This window comes from Manacus vitellinus, unplaced genomic scaffold, assembly GCF_001715985.3.
Source record: "Manacus vitellinus isolate BGI_N305 unplaced genomic scaffold, ASM171598v3 scaffold_1_pilon, whole genome shotgun sequence".
NCBI lineage: Eukaryota > Metazoa > Chordata > Aves > Passeriformes > Pipridae > Manacus > Manacus vitellinus.
In genome coordinates, this window is record NW_021939396.1 from 33928160 (window position 1) to 33947190 (window position 19031).

The 19031-nt window shown below is 40.3% G+C and overlaps 1 protein-coding gene, 1 long non-coding RNA gene and 1 other non-coding gene across 12 annotated transcripts; 2 read left to right on the forward strand and 1 right to left on the reverse strand.

The window, feature by feature from the left end:
* The first annotated feature begins 1453 nt into the window (after nucleotides 1-1453).
* Nucleotides 1454-17116, forward strand: LOC108640902. Of its 5 annotated transcripts, XR_001921580.2 has the most exons (6): nucleotides 1454-1675; nucleotides 3138-3280; nucleotides 4082-4203; nucleotides 4475-4628; nucleotides 13812-13992; nucleotides 16722-17116. It is a non-coding gene; the product is annotated as an uncharacterized LOC108640902 (long non-coding RNA). The 5 variants fall into 5 exon arrangements; XR_001921581.2 differs by lacking the exon at nucleotides 13812-13992 and having other exon boundaries at nucleotides 1523-1675; nucleotides 16722-17107; XR_001921579.2 differs by lacking the exons at nucleotides 13812-13992; nucleotides 16722-17116 and adding an exon at nucleotides 6252-7025 and having other exon boundaries at nucleotides 1524-1675.
* Nucleotides 4321-4400, forward strand: LOC112841286. Its single transcript, XR_003212892.1, has one exon. It is a non-coding gene; the product is annotated as a small nucleolar RNA SNORD87 (small nucleolar RNA).
* On the reverse strand, nucleotides 5311-17835 carry MCMDC2 (minichromosome maintenance domain containing 2). Of its 6 annotated transcripts, none has more exons than XM_018079678.2 (16): nucleotides 17670-17835; nucleotides 16346-16434; nucleotides 15489-15630; nucleotides 15270-15400; nucleotides 15117-15176; nucleotides 14608-14803; nucleotides 13561-13683; nucleotides 13292-13399; nucleotides 12125-12253; nucleotides 11386-11617; nucleotides 9424-9629; nucleotides 8508-8674; nucleotides 7993-8169; nucleotides 7147-7289; nucleotides 6535-6644; nucleotides 5311-6026 (listed from the first exon to the last, which is right to left on the reverse strand). In XM_018079678.2, the coding sequence occupies exons 3-16, from the start codon at nucleotides 15586-15588 to the stop codon at nucleotides 5860-5862; spliced, it is 2049 nt and encodes a 682-aa protein (XP_017935167.1). In that variant the 5' UTR covers nucleotides 15589-15630; nucleotides 16346-16434; nucleotides 17670-17835; the 3' UTR covers nucleotides 5311-5859. The 6 variants fall into 6 exon arrangements, with proteins under 6 accessions (XP_017935167.1, XP_017935159.1, XP_017935182.1 ...); XM_018079670.2 differs by lacking the exon at nucleotides 17670-17835 and adding an exon at nucleotides 16966-17291; XM_018079693.2 differs by lacking the exon at nucleotides 16346-16434.
* Nucleotides 17836-19031: the final 1196 nt, after the last annotated feature.

Below are 19031 nucleotides of genomic sequence, written 5' to 3' on the forward strand. Positions count from 1 at the left end.
TAATTGAAAGATTCTCACTGCTTATCCATGAAGTAGAGGTTCAGCTTGGGTATGAGGAAGAATTTCTTCACAGAAAGGTTGTTAAGCATTGGAATGGCTGCCCAGGGAGGTGGTAGAGTCACCATTCCTAGAGGTGTTCAAGAAAAGACTGGACATGCCACTCAGTGCCATGGTCTACTTGACAAGGTGGTGATTGGTCAAAAGTTGGACTCAGTCTTTTCTGACCTGTGATTAAGCATGGAAAATTGACAATAGTAAAGGTCAAAAACATGGAAAGTTAAGAATGGATGGCACAGAGAACACATCTTTACTCTGACACTTATCACTGAGTTGCAGGATCAGTATCAGTTTCTCATCGTACATGATAATACTCTGAATTTATAGATGCTGTCTTCTTTCTGAAGACTTCAGTTTAAATTTTAAAATGACATCTAGGAAAAAAAAGGAAAACAAAAACATAGCCAGAGCAACTTTCACTAAAAACATACGGTAAAATCTGGAGCTCTCCACCACCCCTGCGGTATTCACAATGGAGTATTTACAATGCTCAGAAGACAGCCAGAGGATCGGAGCAGCAAACATTGTAGCTACTTTGTACCCACAACATTTGCAAAAATTGTGGCCACATCTGTAGGACTTTACCAGCATTTTATAGACTTATTAAAAGCCAATAAGAATATGCAGAATTACAGCAGTAGTTTTTCATTTGAGAAGAGCTCCCCACACTAATGAGTTGGGATTTTTTTTTTTCACTGAGACATATTCTGCATCAGAATTTTTATTCCTTTCCTTCCAGAACCAAGACACCAGGCAAGGCAACCCACTCCCTTCGACCAATACGAGAGCTCTAGTCTACCACCAATTTACACACCAGGATCACAACAGAGCCCCTAAGCCTGTTCGTTTAAAACATGTTTGGTTCTAATATTACACTTCCTAGGAACAGTTAATATCCTCGTATGCTGAAATACAAGAGTTTGGCATTTAGCACTGGCAATATGCAAGGCTTTAGGAATAAAAGTGTACAACGTTTACACATTGCTACCAAAAGGTGGCATTTTTCATGGAGTAACCTAAAAGACCTCGGTTATTGTCAGCACAGCTTTTCCCTCTGAGGGATGGGGAAGGTGAACTTCCCACGGCCACACGCAAACACCCTGCCCGTATAAAGCCGGCTGCGCAGGGACCTGTTTTTCCTAGTGCTCGCGGCTGTAACTCCAGCCCCGTGCCCTGCGGTCACGCACTGCGCTCCCTCAACACACACAGCCCGCCAGTCACAGCCTTTCCCCTTTTCCCTGTGCGCGCGCAGCCGGAAAGCGCCGCGCGCCTGTCCCGCCCCCGCCGCGCGGAGTATTTAGGGAGATCCCGCCACACGAGCTTCCTTTTCCACGCGGCCCACGGCAGCTTGGGAGGGGAGTGGAGCCGAGCGGCACCGGAGCGACCGCGTCTGCCCGCCCGGGACTCGGCGTGGGTGGGAGGGCGGATGGACGCGGCGGGACCCGGCCCGCGTTTGCGGTGGCCGTGCCCCCGGGAGCGCCCTTCCACGGGGATCCCGTGATGGCGAGGGCTGCCCGGGGGCGGGGGTTGCCCGTGTGCGGCAGCTCTGCGGCCTGTGAGCTGTTCCTCTGTGCCTCGGCCTCCGGCGTGGGAGCGGCAGCCTGGGGAGCCGAGTCTGGTGAATACAGATTGAAAGAGGGTACAAATGGGTACAAACTGAAAGAGGGGAAATTTAGGTTAGGTACTTGCGGGAAATTCTTTATTGTAGGGTGGTGAGGCACTGGAACAGGGTAGTTGTGGATGCTCCAACCCTGCCAGTGTTCAAAGCCAGGTTGAATAAGACCTTGAGCAAACTGATCTAGTGGGAGGTGTCCTGCCTGTGGGAGGTGTCCCTGCCCATGGCAGGGCGGTTGGGACTAGATGATCTTTAAGGTCTATCCCCGTCCCTTAACATCCTGTGATGCTGTGATCCCGCTCCGCCGGGGCGGCCGTGCCGACCCCCCGGCAGCCGCACGGTGCTGTTTCGCTGCCCATGGGGTGTGAGAGTCACTCGAGCTCTGCTGTGCTCCTTCGAGCAGTTCCTCGGCTTGGCAGTCCAGGCACATGCTCGTCTGAACAGCAGAACAACAGCTCGTCTTTTCAGAGGAATCAGACACTCCAGTCTTTCAAAGGAAATAGAAATGCCCCCGACTGTTTAATGTGAGAAATCCCGTCCTGGCAGGCCAGAGCAATGGCTGTAATCTCAAGAGTTGCAGGGATGGTTTGCTGGCGCTTTTCTAAACAGTCAAAGCCATCACTTGAAAGAGGAGTGACTGTCATGCTGTTGTGAGCATGTCCGTGCCTGGGTGCTGGAGTGGCTCTGCTCGTGCTGACATTCCACCCACACAGGCTTCCCAGGAGTGTGGCAGGCATGTGAGACTGAGATGCACCTAATTAGTGTGTGCCACTCCCCTGGCAAAGCCGTGGTGGTTACTTCAAGTTATCTCTTGGCTCATCTAGTCTTAAAAGGAATGACAGATTTGACAACTGAAGACACTTGGTTTTGCTGACAGATCGCTCTCATCAGCAAATGCATGTCCTCATTCTAAAGATAAATTACCTTCTTTTTCCTTTAGGGAATTTGGCAAGTGTTGTATGGTGACCCTGACCATGCCCTTTTTGGGTTGTAGGCACAGATCCAGAATGGTGGGTTCTGGCAGGGACAGGACCTCAGGGGTCTCGGCAGCCTCTGGGGTAATGCTCTCCTACCAGGACTGCAGTGCGAGCACTGACCTCAACTCAACTGGTGGTAAAACATCAGTGAGTTCCCCAGAGTGTGGCACGTAAACTGAGGTTAAAGGCTGTAACCTGCCAAGGTGCTCCTCTCCCCAGCCATGGCTCTTCATTAGGAGCAGTGTAGTTGTCCTGCAATCAGTCATTCCTCACACTGCAGCTTGCTTTAGGAAAACGGTTGTGCCTCTGCTTAACCTTGATCTCATCTGATGCTCTCTGTAGTTTTCTCCCCAGGTAATTAAAAGGGAGCATGTGGCTGGTATTTCTTTGTCTGGCTTACTGTCCCCAAGGAAGTGTTAATGCTTTGTGCTACTGGCTCAGCAGTGGAGTTCTCTGAATCAAACATCTGCTTCTTTTCATTGTTTTAGGCAGCAAGTGAAGTTCAACATGAGTTTGTTACTGGCTTTGGGAATCTTCAGTCTGGACTCTGCCACGCTGTTGCCTTGCAAGCAGAAAGATGTCACGTGAATTCTAGAGCTACAGAAGTAAATATTTCGTACTGTACTTAAAGGTACTGAGAGAAGCTTCTAGATCTAGAGTTCTGAAGCTGTTTAATGGCTTGCAAATTCTCTTACAGATGGAACAGAACTACATATGATTGCAGTAGTAAGGTTGAGGTTGAAAGTCTAACAAAAGGTATTATGACAGCTATAAAATCTCTTAAGACTTGCTCCCCAGAACAAAGCAGGTGCAATCCAATAATCCTGAAGGAATCAGAAAGGAGAGTTTTGTAATAGTATCAGAGAAACTTGTTTTTAACTGGGGAGAGAAACATGAGTTCTGATTTGAGGCAGTAACCGACGCTAGTTGGAAGTGAGAGACTGAAGTGAAGAACAGTGTGTTCAGCTCACCATCCCTGGCACTTACCCATGTCAGACTTGGAATATATTTCAAAGGGAAAAGCGACTACGGTACTGAACTTTACCTCTAGAAAGATACTTGGCATCTGGGGCTTGAATGTAACAACAGGGAGAGTCCTGGATTTTTGTGCCCAAAGAGAGCTTTTTTTGTCTTGTTCCTGGCTATCCTGAATTCGTTCTGTGGTTAGCAGTTAAAACAAAGGATCTGCTTCTGCTTATGGAAGCACACCCCTTGAGACAAACATAACCAATTCCCTTGTATTTGATACCTGGAAAAAGTGACACCAGTCTTACCAGGGGCAGGAACTTGCTGGCATGATGATGATGACCCTTTGCCGTTTACCCAGCTGAATGTTGTGATGAGCAGTGGTGTATCTGATTTGCCAGCCAGTTGTAGGATTTTTACAGTTTGATTTGCTCCATCATTTCTGATGTTACATATTCTTTTAAAGGTGACATCAGATGACCATCTCCACTGTTTCCCAACCTTGTGTATGCACTCAGAGCCAACAGTAGAGTCCACTGCTAGTCTTCTCATTTTTGCTTGAGAGATCATGGGAGAGACTGTGGAGAGGTAAGGATAAAATGTCGTGCTCTTTTTGCAGGATTTTTTCTGAAGAATACACATTCCTTAATATGGCTTCTCAAAACTAGTGATTTATAAAGGAATTCTATTTCAGTCTATTGTGTTGCTGGCATAATGATGAGAACCTTTGCCGTTTACCCATCTGAAGGGTTTTTGATGTGTATCTTTGAATCTGAAATGCCAGTGAAAGTAATAACTCTCTATAAAGATGGATTAAGGGTACAGAAAACTAACTTTTTTAAATTATTATTGCTCCTAGCTTGAAAAGAGCAGCCTGGAATGTGGAGTTCTAATGCACTTGGAAATGCTTCCATGGCCCTTCCTGCTTCTCAGAAATACCGCTTGATTCAATAATATTGCAGAGAAGTACCTGTTTGCTGAATATGTCTGAATAATCCTGGAATGAAGTTCAGGTGAGAGTGTCACTCTGGAAAGGGAACTGACCTTAGAACTTGGTATGAATATTTGAGTGTATCAAATAAATGGATTAAAAGTGAAAACAGCAAGGGTTAAAACATGTAGGAAAACTCATTATCTTGGCTAGTTTACAATGTTAGTAGTGGGTATGAATAAAATCTTGGATTTCTGTTTTCAGTGACTGTTTTTTGTTGAGGGTATGGGAACAGTAGCACTGTGATATTGCTGGATGACATTCTGTATGGGATTCACACAAACCTTAAATATTCAGCTTGTCCAGATTGACAGGTGGTCTGTACAATTTTACTGCTGCTTTTTTATTTAACATATATCTCTTGGATGTAAAACTTGCTGAGGATTGTCTAGTGCTATATCCTTTCTAGGAAGATGAAATACATAAAAGCCCATAGTTGGGGAAGCATACTGTACCTCAGACACCTCATCTTTTACCACACCATTCTTCACACTTGTTTTTGCAGTGAAGTATAGGTGAACTCATTGAGCTACCTGCCTACCAGGTTGTCTAATATTACCTTTCACTCTCCTGTGGCATTCTGCTATCCCCTGCAGCCTGCATAAAATGATGTGGAAACATGTGGGGAGGTGTTTTTTTTTTTGTGGTTTTTTTTTTTTTTTTAATTGCAGGACCACACTGGCATCCTTGTCTAATACTATGTTGCTGTAATGTAAAAAAAGACACAAAACATGAAGCAGTATGGTGATGCTTTTATACATTTCAAAATTTATACAGCGTGAGTAATGAAAGTTGGCTTAAACTAGGAATAGTTTTAATGTACTTAAAACTACTTAACCCTCTGGGTGATACACTTGAAAAGAAGCAACAAGAAAAACTGCAGTGAATTCACGTAGTTGAAAGGCGCAACATTAGATTCTGAATTTGGGGTTTAAATTTTAGTTGTCTTACTAAAAATCCTGCTTAGTCCTCATTTAACAGTGAATGAACATTTGTAGCCAGAAGGGAGGTTCTGATTGTGGCTATATTCTGGGGCCATGGCCTCCCAGGCTGAAGGCATCCCTCCTGCCTTCAAAGAACACTGTCAAAAAACTAGCAATTCAAATCCTGTTGGATATGCTTTATTCCTTTATAAAACAGCACTGAACTGTCTTAGACAGCTGGTAAGTTTTTTATATTTTTGTATTTCTATCTCAATAAAATAGTCTCTCAAAAAGCCAAAGCTTCAGGCTTTACTCCACAGAGAGGAGTTTTTACTCTTCATTAGCGTTGATGTGAATTCCTGGACCATATGCAGCAATAAACTTCAGGAGTTCATGGTGACACTGCATGAGGTAAATATCTCTCTGTTGCAGGGAGTTTTCATCACTGAGGTCAAATGGAAATACAGAATTTGGTGCTACACATAATGCAGATGTGCCTAAGCAAAGAAGAAATCAAGACTTAGGCTGAAAGACTTGATAAATTTTAGCCAGTACTTTGAGATGAAAAAAGTGTGACACAGATTCTATAGTAATGCAGTCTTCTGTGTTACCATTTTTAACTGTTACATCATAATTCTAACCTTGTTTCTAAAGCTGTGTGTGAACAACTGTGACTGTGATGCTTGATAAACAAACTAAAAAATCCCAACCCTTGTTTTCAGCTTCTCCAAGAAGGGAAATCTATCCTTTAACCTGACCAGTGTTAGAGGAGCAATACCTCAAATAAACCAGCATGAAGGACAGACTTGGTGCTGGCCTGTGGCCTAATTATGTAGAGCGCTGAGGCTCAGCAGGGAAGCCAATTGACAGACTTTTCCAATACCAACTTCAACAGTGGAAACTCTGGATTTTGATTTGAAATGACCTATTACTGCAATCAATTGATACAAACGTTTTTCAAACTAACAAACATGAATAACCTAAAGACTGAGTTGCATTATTTACCGTGTTTTAGGGTAAGAGATGACTCAAGTAACAAGATGGCAATCAAAGCATCTTCCTGAAGTACTGTGTGTCTTAAACTTAGCTTGGTATGAGCCTTAGACAGTGAAATCCTAAGAGATCAATATAAGCATGTCAGAAATAAAAAATACTGCAGAAGTGAATGCAATGTGTATTGCCCTGTTTCAAGCACTTGTGTAAATCAAAAGTTAACACTGAAGTGTTTTCATACTTCAGCTGTGCAGTTATACTTGCCACTGACAATATACACATTATGCTATGAAAGCAGTAGAAGTTGGCATATTATCTATTGTTAATACTTGTTTTGCTCCCATAATAAAGCTGTGGATATTTAAATCCCATTTTTGTTTTTCTAGATAGCTTCAATAATAATACTTGTTTTGTAAATCACTGTTGTATTTTTTGCTTGGAAAAGTTCTTTGAACTTGGATTTCTTTTGGCATTCATAAGCGATAAATAAGATCCTTTATGCTTGACCTTTTCAAAACATAAGAGTCTTATCTAGATTTTTATTAAGCAAGCTCTTGACCAGATTAGCACAATTTCTCTTTGAAACACAGGTGTGTTTCCCTTACTGTGAAAAGCAGGACTCACAGAATTTTTAGTGCAGATGCTGATAATGTTGATCCATGAACGGAATCCCTTCTCACCCTGCGACTTGCAAGATAGTAGCCTTGAATGAGGTTCTCTGCTTCTGAACTCAGTTCAACATGAAGATTCTTAGCAAACAAAATAAACTAGAGAGAGAGGGTATACAGTGAAAATATTTAACTGTAAAAAAAAACTTGAAATTTTTTCACACCTTTTAACATACCAGTGGCATAGTAATATAGGCTGTACAGTATTATAAAAACTATTGGTAGAAAACAGAGACAGTTGTCACCATTTGACTGCTGAAAAGGGAAAATATTTAACATAATAAGGATAGATCTAGGATAGTAAACATAGGATGGGTTTGGGGTGGAAGGGACCTTAAAGATCATCTAGTTTCAACTCTGCCATGGGCAGGGACATTTTCCACTAGATGGGGTTGCTCAGAGCTCCATCCAACCTGGCCTCGAACACTTTGAGGGAATCATCTCTTAATTATACTAGAGATATGATAATTTATGTAGAATGGAATATTAACTTGTAATACTGGTTATAAACTTTTCTTGTCAAAAGTAGCCATAGAAGATCTGTTCTCATATGAATCTTAACCTAGTATGGTTTCCAGAAATATGATCAAACTGAATTTATTATGCTGACCCTTTTAAAGAACTGGAGTTGCTACTTTTGATGATCCTATTAGTGCTAGTGAGAATATGGGAGGGGGAAAGGACAGAAAGTGAGTATCAAAAATAAGTAATCAGACTGTGCAGAGAGAACCCTCTGATGCCAAAACCAGTATGATATTCCCAAATATAATGCATGTCTAAATTATTGTGTACAATCTGTTACCTCCTCATAATCCTGTGTTCTGAACTGCTGTGAGACTTTGTACAGCATGGCTTCAGGATTAATGGCTTTTTTTAAGATATGGTGTACAAGAGGAGAAGATAGTCGACACGAAGGAAACTCATTGTATATCAAGAGCCCAAAAACATCTACAAGGTTAGCTGGAATCAAACTCATGTCCTAAAGAGAAGACCCAGAGAACAAAAACAATTACTTTATTTTGGGCTTTTGACTTGTAGAAACATCGCAGTGTTTTCCATCTGAAATATTCAATATTCATTATACTGCAAGATTATCCAATGAATTTACTTATAACAGTAAAATTTTGTTTCACTGATCCCTATGTTTGGGAAAGCTACCTCATTTTAGAAGATACTTGATTTAAAGTCACTAAAGTTGTGACTTTCCTGGAAATACTAACAAGTTTAATTGTTTTCATTATTTTATCAGTTGAAATAATAATAAACACAAATAACAGCTATAATACAGTTCCTGTCATAATAAGGCATGTGCTTTACCATTTGTCCAATTAAAAAGTTCTCCTTCTGTATATGTTTCTTCGAGGAAGAATCCACATCCACAAAAGACCAAAAATTGGTCTGAACTGAAATAGTAACTTGTTGGTCAGCTTCTTCTCCGTACTTCTTCCCAGGAATAAATACTGTTGTTGTTCTGCTCTCTAGTACTAGGATAAGATAAAACTAATCAGTTACATAGTCGATTTAGCTTGACTATAAATTGTAGTACTACACACATTATCGGAAACCAGTCACGATTATGATTTCACAGAATATGCTGAGTTGGAACAGACTGACAAGGATCATCAAGTCCAACTCCTGGCTCTGCACAGGACCAATCCTCAAGAGTCACACCACGTGCCTGAGAATATCATCCAAATGCTTTGTGAATTCTGTCAGGCTTGGTGCTGTGACCACTTCACTGGGGAGCCTGTTCCAGTGCCCAACCACCTCTGGGTGAAAAGCCTCTTTCTAATATCCAACCTAAACCTCCCCTGACACAGCTCAGGCCATTCCCTTGGGTTCTGTCACTGGTTACCAAAGAGAAGAGATCAGTGCCTGCCCCACCTCTTCCCCTCACAAGGAAGTTGTAGACTGCCAAGGTCTCCCCTGTCTTTTCCAGGCTGAACAGACCAGTCAGCTCAGCTGCTCCTCATATGGCTTCCCCTTAAGGCCCTTCACCATCTTTGTTGCCCTCATTTCTCTGAATTGCCAAGACTAATGGATCGTGGTAGTGCAGCAAATACAAGTTTACAGGACCTTGGCTTTTTTGTCCTTATTTCTTGCACAGACTCATTAAAAACAGCTTATGGATTTTTGAAGCATTTGAGGCCTGTTAGCTGGGGATCAAACCCAGCTGTGAATTTCTGTGTTTGTTTAGTTCTCTCCCCTCATCTGTTTGGAGGTGGGAGATTACCAGACTGTAGAAGTTCAAGTTTATCCTTTTTATATGAAGATAAGTCTCCTATGTAACAGACACCACCCTTGGCCAGCACAGCGCTGCAGGCTTGAATACTGGCACTTCCAGTTCCATGTTTATCTTTGGACACAGAAGGAAAAATTTCACTGGAAGGTGGGTGTCGTATGCCACGAGGCAGAAGGCATAAACTGTAATTCAGAAGCCTGCAGGATTAAATAATGCTGTCAGTCATAAGTTCTTAAATTATTGTTCACTTTTAAAAAAACTTAATACCATACTTAATATATATAAATAGCATTATAAAGTATTAAGACTCACTTAGATTCAACAAGAAAAAACCCCTTAATATGGAACCAGTGTCAAAACTAAATGTTTAACTTCAAATGCAAAGGTAGAGCTCCAAGCTTTCTCTCCAACAGCTGCCAACAGGATGGTATTTCTTATGGATTAAACATGAGGCAAACCATGGTTTGCAATATAAGTGATTTCTAGGAAGTCAAAGAAGTCTCATAATAACCCCATATTGTTAACTCCTCTTTCTATTCTAGAGATACTTTTCCAGTGATTTAAAAGGTAAGAGGATTAGTAATCCTGGCCATCTGGGAAAAATGAAAAGGCTGGAACTTCTAAGCTCTGCCTTCTTGGCTTACACCCCCACCTCCCCAATTCTTTTGGAGAAAGAAGGTATAGAATATCTTTTTCATCCCCTGTACTATGTTCCTTGGCACAGAGATGTTGCAAATTGTCTGTCTGGTTCCACGATCAAAGCTTTCTAATGATTTTAAGATGTCAGAGCATGGTTTATCCTACTGTTAATACCAGAGAGAAAATGATTGAGCAAAACTGGTAAGTATTAGTAAACAGAGTATCACACTAATAGATATATGATGTAGGAAATGGCTACTTTGACAGGCTGCTGATGGTAAAATACTGTGCACATGCAAGACAGTACAGATTACAATATTGATCAAGATTTACAGTGTGCAACTCTTTTAATATTAACCAGATGTTTTGATTCTTAAAACACTCTGAGCTCCTGCTTCTCCTATGAAATCTTACTCTAAACCTGGGGAAAAAAAAACTTGCAGCCCACATTTTTTAAATTTGAACTAGTTTTTCTACAGTTAAATTTTGAAATGGTCTAAGTATTTTTTTCCCACAACATAAAATATTAATGAATTTTTTTAAGAATTTCCAAATTAAAATAAGGTTCGTGCCACTTTCAAAAATCTTTTTCAAAAATGAAAGTGAAGCCCTATTTTGATCTTGGGAAGAAGAAAGCAGTTTTGTTTAAGATAATGTAATTTTAAAGATGAACACATTGTGCTTTTCAGCAGTTTATATAAAATTGCGTTTACAGTTTATAGTTGTACTCAGAGGTAAATACATAAAATGGGAAAATATAGAAAAATGTTTAGTTAAAGGCAACAATAACTGGATTTATGGTCGACATGTAAAGATGTGTGTGACTTGTGATACCTTATCAGTACAGTTATTATGAAAAAGAGAGATAAAAATGTGAGTAACGATTTACACACGGCTTATTAACTGAAAATGCTGATGGCTGGGAACCAGTGCTGGAAAGGCTTCAAGTGACACAAGATTTTAAAAGTTTAGTCCTTTGTTTTTATCATTACCAGCTCCTGGGACAGTCTTCAGTTTTGATTTTAGAATAATGTTTTGTTTGAGCTCTGCTGAACAGTGCTAGGGCTGAATTCTTATTGCTATCATTATGAGAGTGGTAAGAGGGTTTATTATCAGTAAAGTTGTGATCCACATTTATCATTTGAAAGAAATAAAAATGTCTCAGGGAAAAAAAATTATTACTTTTACTAAGTTTGAGCCTTGCATTTTTTTTTAATATATAGTCTCTAGCTTTTCATGTAAGACCGATCCTATTGTCTTTAAAAATACTAATTTTAAATTCTAATTTATGTGAAAAATAAGGAATCTCTTTACCTATCAATTACTAGTGTGTCACTTGTCACAATCAACAGATCCAGATAATCTGCATTTTCTTTTTCACATGTCTGTACTAGACTCAGCAATATTGCAAGTTTAAGAGTATTGTAAGTGCCTGGTGGAACAACTTGAGAAGCAAAGATGTTGGCCAAGACAGCAGTAAACCTCCAGCATGAACTTGAAGTCAATGAGAGCAGATACTTAAAATTGTCACTGAGAAAAGAAGGACCTAATGGAAACAAAGTAGAGGTTAACAAACACTTAAGAGAGACTTATGCGGATATATTAGAACAAATCACTAATTAATTCTAGTCTTGATACAAAACTTAATTAATATGTTTCTGTATTAAGCACAAATTCAGAATGTAAACATCTGACAACTGTACTACTAAAAAGTAGTAAAGGTAAAAAGTAAAAAGGTTGAAGGGAATAACAAACTCAAATATCAGGTTCATTTAACATGATTTCAAAGCGCCTTCCAATGGATAGGAGAAGTTGGAAAGAGAAGTTGAAAAACTGCAGTAAATAATTAGGTAGTTTCCCAATGCATGGAAAGTGGGCAAAAGCAGATATTATCAAATAACAGCAAGTACACATTTCAGCCTGCAAGAGGAAAGTCCCTGAGTGGTTTTGTAATCTGGACCTCTAGGGAATAGGAAACTGTACCAATTCTCAAGATTTTGTTCCAGAAGGTTTTGCAACTTTTTTCAGTCAATTTTTAAAGGAACTTTCTTACCATTTGGTTTACAGAGCTGTATGCTATTTACTTCTATACATGCAGTAGCTTGTAAGCCATTTTGTACACAAGCTGGAATTCCTATAATCCTGTAGTGGTTTCCTATTGTCATTTTATTGGCCAGTTCATCTAGAAATAAATAAAAAGGAAAGGGGGGGGAGGTGGACCTGCAGATATGTTAGGGCATAAAAATAATTTTAAAGACATGGTCAAAAAACTTCTTCACAGTCTGTTTGATTTTATGATTTAACATCAGCAGAAAACAACAGCTGCATGCCAGGTTGACCATAATGGACTAGAATAAAATGAAGTATACAATTAATTAGTGCAAAAGGTAAGGAAGGCACACTGGGTGAGGAAAAACAGTTTCCTGATAAAGAAATAGATGCATTTAGTTCTGCATCAAAAAGGAAATGGACAGTTGTTTGCAAGTATGTGTTTCTACTTGTAAATTTCTGGCAACACCATTTCAGTAACTGTTCCATAAAATGTCACAGAAAAAACCCCAACACAATAAAGAGTAGATACAGATTACACAGATTTCAAAAAGACTCACAAATAGCTTTGTGAACCTTAGTATTTCTGTGCATATTTTAAAAAAATCCATTTGTTTTTTTGGAAATGAGAACTAAGTCCAACCAAATATGAATCAGCCTGTGAGACACTGTCTAGCCTCACTGAAGCCACTGGAAATTTAATGCATGCAACTCATGGTATCTTACCCACAGATTGTTTTTTATTAGTAGGTAGGTAGTGGTAATAGAAGCCAAGAATCGTGATGGAATGTGGAAAACAGCTAGATTGAGGAAGGATGTTAGAAAGGCATGAAGTTAGTACAGAACAGCATTACCAAAGGAAGTGGAAAGGAGGAACAAACAAATGACAGAATGCAGCACTGCTGAGCTGGCCAGGAGATTTTCTTTAAATGGAGGTACAAAAGTGAACATGAGAGTTTTGCTTTGTGCACTCTGCAATCACCTGTGCATACTGTTTTTTGTCACCTACCTAATTTCAATAAAATTAAGGGAGGGGAATACATAAAGACCTGCAATGTAAATTTTGAGTTCCACCATTCTATCCAGAGAAATGGAGTTACAGGTAAAATGCAAGGCATTATTGCAGTTCGATTCTAAAACATTTTTGACAAATCTCTAAAATTCAGCTTACCTCTCAAGAAAACTGTAAATGCCTGAATCCTAAAATGTGATTTATTGTTGGAATATCCTTTCAAAGCATTCAGAATTTTAGCATCAATCATTTCAACTATTTGTTTATCTTTCAAAACAAAAGCACAGAAAAAAGTTAGTTCTCTTGAAAACATTTTTTTTAATGACTGGTTTATTCCGGGGCTTTTTCCACTTAACTGTTTTGTTTACTTATTGTGTAACAGAAATAGGAAAGTACCAGATCTGAAAATAAGATTACATAGATCCTACCACCAAGTACTCTAAATTTCATGTCTTCCTGCAGTGGTGAAGAACACAAGCTACACACAAAATCAGTCCTAACTGTGGCAGACTCTGTAGCTCCAGGACAATGCACTCTGATGTACCTAAACCCTAAAAAAGAAGTAACCAATTTACCAAACATTTCGAGGGCATAGCTTTAGTTTTAAAATTCTCATCAAGAACAGAAGCGATTAAAATACTGGACAGTGAAATTCCAAATTTATCATGTGTTTCTTTAGACGAGCCTCCCTTCATATACGCTGCTTCCACTAAAGGGATGGATATAATTTGTTGTGGCTTGACCACGAGATGGCAGAATTTCCTACTGCACATTCCCAAGCGGAACGGGTTGGCCAGGCTTTCTGAGGAGCGAGCCCCTGGCGGCTTCTGCCTGGCGTGGGAATGACATGGGATACGGAGGTACGTGCCCTCATAAAGATATCTGTATGATTTATTCTGCAGTCTCCAAACTTTGAGATTTATAATCTCTTTTATAACTGTATGGTCTCTGTTACAGGAGGAATCAAACAAAACAGCCTTAAAAATACTTAAGGCCTCACCCCACAATGGTACAAGCAGTTCAGCAATATTACTCCAAGAAGTAGTTCCACAGAAGTCAGCTACTCATTAAAGCAAACTTGTTCTGTGCTTGAAGCCTTTGCCAGCCACTTAAGCATATTGTTCTGTGGTATTTTTATGTAATAAGAAACACAGTTTCCAAGGGAAAAGGTATTTTACTAGTTTAGCTCTTTTACTTTCAAATATTTTGGCAACATATCTTTTCCCATATAAACTATCTTCTGCATTAGCAAAAGGGATTGCTGGCATAGCTATGCTCCAGAAACATTTAATAATGCTGGGCAAGGTCCACTGCTTTCGATTAATAAAAATCCTACTGTGCTTATTACAAAAATATATGCACGATAAAACTGTATAGGAAAATACCTTTTTTATGTTAGGCTTTTAATCTCTTGTTACCAAATTTATTAAAAAGCTTTTGAAATAGTACTGATTTTTATTTATTTTTTTTACTACCTTCAGAGAATGGACAGGTTTCCTCAGCACAAAGAAATCTTGCTCCTTGTGTGTATTTTGTTACGGTTCCCATTGCGATCACTATCCCTTCAGACATATAAAATCTTTGAGATGTGTAATTAAAGGGATATGCAGAAAGACTCAGAACATAACTTGGTAAAGGTGGCAAATGTGTTGGTTTCAGCAGTATACTGATCTAGCAAGAGACACAATTGCATTAATATAATAAAAATATATTTTTATTTAAAACTGCTTCACTTTCCATGGAAAAACATACAACACGATATCTAAATATTAAAAGTATTTTCAGAAACACATGAAGAGTAATTAGGTTTTGTATTAATTATCTCAAAATTCTTGCAATATGGCTGGGTGGAACTTCCAGCTATTTTTAATTAGAAATAATACTACAGCCAAAGGGAAAATGAAAACTTAATACAAAAACATTTAATACTTCACTATACTTAGAAGATGTCAGATCTAAACGGAGAAAACCAATGCAGACTCACCTGGGCCTCTGTCTCCAATTGTTCAATTAATGATAATGTCTTAATAGCTATGAAGCATACCTATGAGAGAAAAATAACTTCATTTTAGAATGGAAGTCTTGTTAAAATATCGAAGCCATACTTTTGTCTACTCATCTATAAATATACACTTACTGACTGAAAAATCTGTGCAGCTTGTAGGGGATTATGAAGAATATAGTTTCCAAGAGTTGCATCCAATTCAGCAATGTCAGAAGGATTTATTGAAATAATGAAACGATAAACAGCATAACTTTGTTTTGAATCTGCAGGAGCAAAACGCATCTTAAAATAACAGAGATTTGTGTAACATTATGTATCAATTTAACAGACTACGTATTAAGTGAGTTATACCATTATATCTTTTGCAATCATGCACAAATTTCTGAAGACCGCCACTTCTGTCAAGGTAAACAAGGGCAACTTCCCTCATATTCTGTATTTCAGGATGCATCTTCCAAGATTTTTGCACTCTTTCTCAAACTGTGCGTATAAACTGTGAAAAAATTATATTAGAACTTCTACTACTACTAGTAGTATATATTAGCAAATCTATACAAAATTAAAATAGTCTTTTTTTTTTTTTCAAACTATGCAATTCTTTAAGGATTTTGAAATGACATGAATGGAAGTTGTTTCCAGTGGCTGAAGCATACTCCATTCCTAGAGTGAATTTCTGAAGAATGGTCTAACGTGTTTCCCCGCCCCTCCCCCGGGAATTATTTCACTCTCCTAATTCCCTAACCCATGAAATTAAAGCTTGCATTTAATTTAACCTCCCCTGTTTATTTTATAGGTATAATCAGTCTATCAAAAGTAAGACTTAAAATTTTATCTCCCTTATCTGATAAGTCTGTCATAGCTGTTAAAAGTGTGAAATTGGGAAACATCTTTTCTTTTCTTTAAAATCTTTCCTACTCTGCTGTTACCTCCTGTAGCGCCCAGATGCTGATCTCGCAAATGCTTATTTCCACCCATGTACACAGAAGATCAATTTTGATTCCCATAGACAAAACTTTTACAATTATGATTTTGTTTTGGAGGCTGACCATGATCTTCAGTGCTGTTTTCATTGTGTATTACCCACATATCTACTTTTTTTTTTTTAGTGTAGAGTCTCATACCACGAAGCACTGTTTTGCAGAATTTAGAAGAATCACTAAGGCCAAAATATGGCATTTTGTATATATGCATCTGTTTTACTGTCTTACAGATTTTCTTCTGCAAAGTGTCCTTTGTCCTCTCTGTAGATGACCAATGTGAAATGCCATTCAAATCTTCAAAAGTAAGATTTAGCTACCTGGTAAAGGATAGGACACAGAATTACTGAGCTGATAAGGAATCAAAGCTCATAGCATATGGAAGATCCCCTGTAGGGGTTCACAGAAGTGGCTTCAGGAGGACAAACAGATCAACATCTAATAGAGGAGTAGCTGGTTTCCAGCACAGTGTCAGTGTGGCAGCAATGTAAAACCCTGTGGCCTGAGAATTGTATGCTGCGGGCTGGGATGTGTTTAGTGCCTGAAGTAACAAATGATAAGCACAAATGAAATAGAATTTATAATAGGGATTTTATTTTTTTCCCAGTTTCTTTAGGGTTACTACTGCACAAATCTTCAGCAAGAAGGGATTAAAGAAACACACACTGTAGCACCGTGGACCCCCTGTTTCCTGGCCCAGAAAAACAGGACACCGAACAACTGGGAAGGATTAAGCTATGGCCCAGCTCAGTGTGCACTGAAGAGTCATCACCTAAGCTTCAAAAAATGAAGTCTGACTATTCCCACTACCAGGATGACCGTGTTCACCAGCGTCCCCACAGCCAGCTAACCCTATTTGTGACTTGGCGTGGATACCCATCATCTCTCATCTGGCTTCAGGCTCCCGCCATCAGCACCCCTTCCCCACAAACACCTCCACCAAAGTATTCTCCAGGCTTCCTATGCCCCCTCCTAAGCACTGCTGGAGCGGCAGCAATGGGCACTGGCCATGGGCATCGAGGGGACCGGGCCGCCCTCACCACCGCGGGGCTCCGAGCCCTGACACTGCTGCTTGCGAGGCGCCGCTGTGCCCGCGGGGAGGCGAACGGGGCCGGGTACGGGGCGGCAGCGAGGGCTCCACAGCCGCAGGACTGGGCTCCTGGCGCCGCTCCCTCAGCCCCTCGTGCGGCGGGAACGAGCCCCGAGCCAGCGGCACCGCGGGCGGGAACGGCGCCACAGCCCGCAGGGCTCAGCCACGTCCCGAAGAGGAGCGCCTGTGGACACTCCCAAGGCCTCAGGGAAGGGAAACCCAGGCGCATACGACGCCCACAGATGCCCGAGCCTCGCTGCCACCATCGGGACTGGTGACTCTGCCCCAGGGAGCACATGGCTACTGCCTCCACCCACGGGCCAGGCAGGGCACCGGACAAGGGTCATGCACTGAGAGCGTATCAAGTACTAAAAGACAACGTACTTATAAGGCCATTTTCTTCCATTAATACATACTGCATATTTAACTGCTTGCCTTTAGCATGCCAGCCACCCATGAACTTACCTCCTGAGAGAGCACTTCTGAACTCTATTTCTGTTGTATTTCATTTCACACTTTTACAACCACTGCGCGTTTTCTTCAGTCCATCTTCCTGTGGTCTCTCTTGCTTCTCCCCCCTTCTGGACCAAAAGACTGGAGGGCACAGTGGCAGCACCATTCCTCGGCCTCCACAGCAGAAAGGCCTACTCCTCATGGGGTGCCTGGGTTCTCTCTGCGGAAGGGGAGGAACAATCCCCTTTCACTACAGACCTGCATTAGTCACAAAAAGGCAAACTTTACCTTCCTTTATTACTTACATGCTCAAACAGGAAAGGAGTCCCAAAGGTGGTTTCCTGTGCAGATTTGGTCTCCTCTCTAGGCTTTACCAAGTGCTTCAGATGTCACATTTCAGCTCAGCCCTGGGTGAAGTGGCTACGAACACTCCAAACCCATCTGTCTTACTTTGGAAACCACCCTCATGTGATTCAGAAATGTAGAACAAGAGCAGAAGTACTGTAAGGCTTTACTGCCTGATGTTGTACACAGAGTCTGTTAATCTTCAGAAGTCCTGAGTCAAAGAACTTAAGTATTGCAAGTGATGCATTTAACATGTTGACACTTCACCAAAAAGGCAAAATCTACTGAAGGAAAAGCTTAATAAGCAATATTAAAAAGTTTAATAAGCAATTATTGAGCTGCTCTCCCAGAAGTAACTCCAACTACCACTGCCATAATATTTTCTTAAAGGGGAAAAAAAAAGAAGGAAAGAACCCCCAAATTTGTGGCCAAAAAGAAAAAACCAAAAGCTTTCACCCAGTCAGGCAGCTAGGTATGGACATTTTGGAAATACAAGACAAAAATTAAAAAGAGTGCTATCTCCCACAGCAACAACTTCTGAATGAACCCCTCTCCTTCCCACCTCTCTAGAGTAGTGTACCTCCTTGCCATAAAGGAAAGGTAGTTACAGTAGCCACAATAATTTCAGGAGCATACAGAGTAAAAATTCAGTATGAGAACAGATACCTCCTTTCGTATCATCAATTTCTGCTCTCCAGTCCATCAGACACTGATATTAAAAATATATGTTAAAAAAACCCAAACCAAACCCCAAAACCAAACCAAATAACACCAAGGTTGTTGCTTCCAAATGATTGTAACTCCAAGAACACTATTCATGTAGTTGTTAGTTGTCCTGAGCAGGCACATAGTTATTTCCAATCCTTGCAGAAGAAAACTATGGAAAATGAGTGCCAAGCCACCACTCCTCTCCCACAAGTGTTACAGTTCCTTCCGACCTTCCATGCTGACGTCAATTTTTACTTCTTTAACCCAATCACTGCTTCCAAAACGTCACATAGCAACTGCTCAGCATCACTTAACCACTAT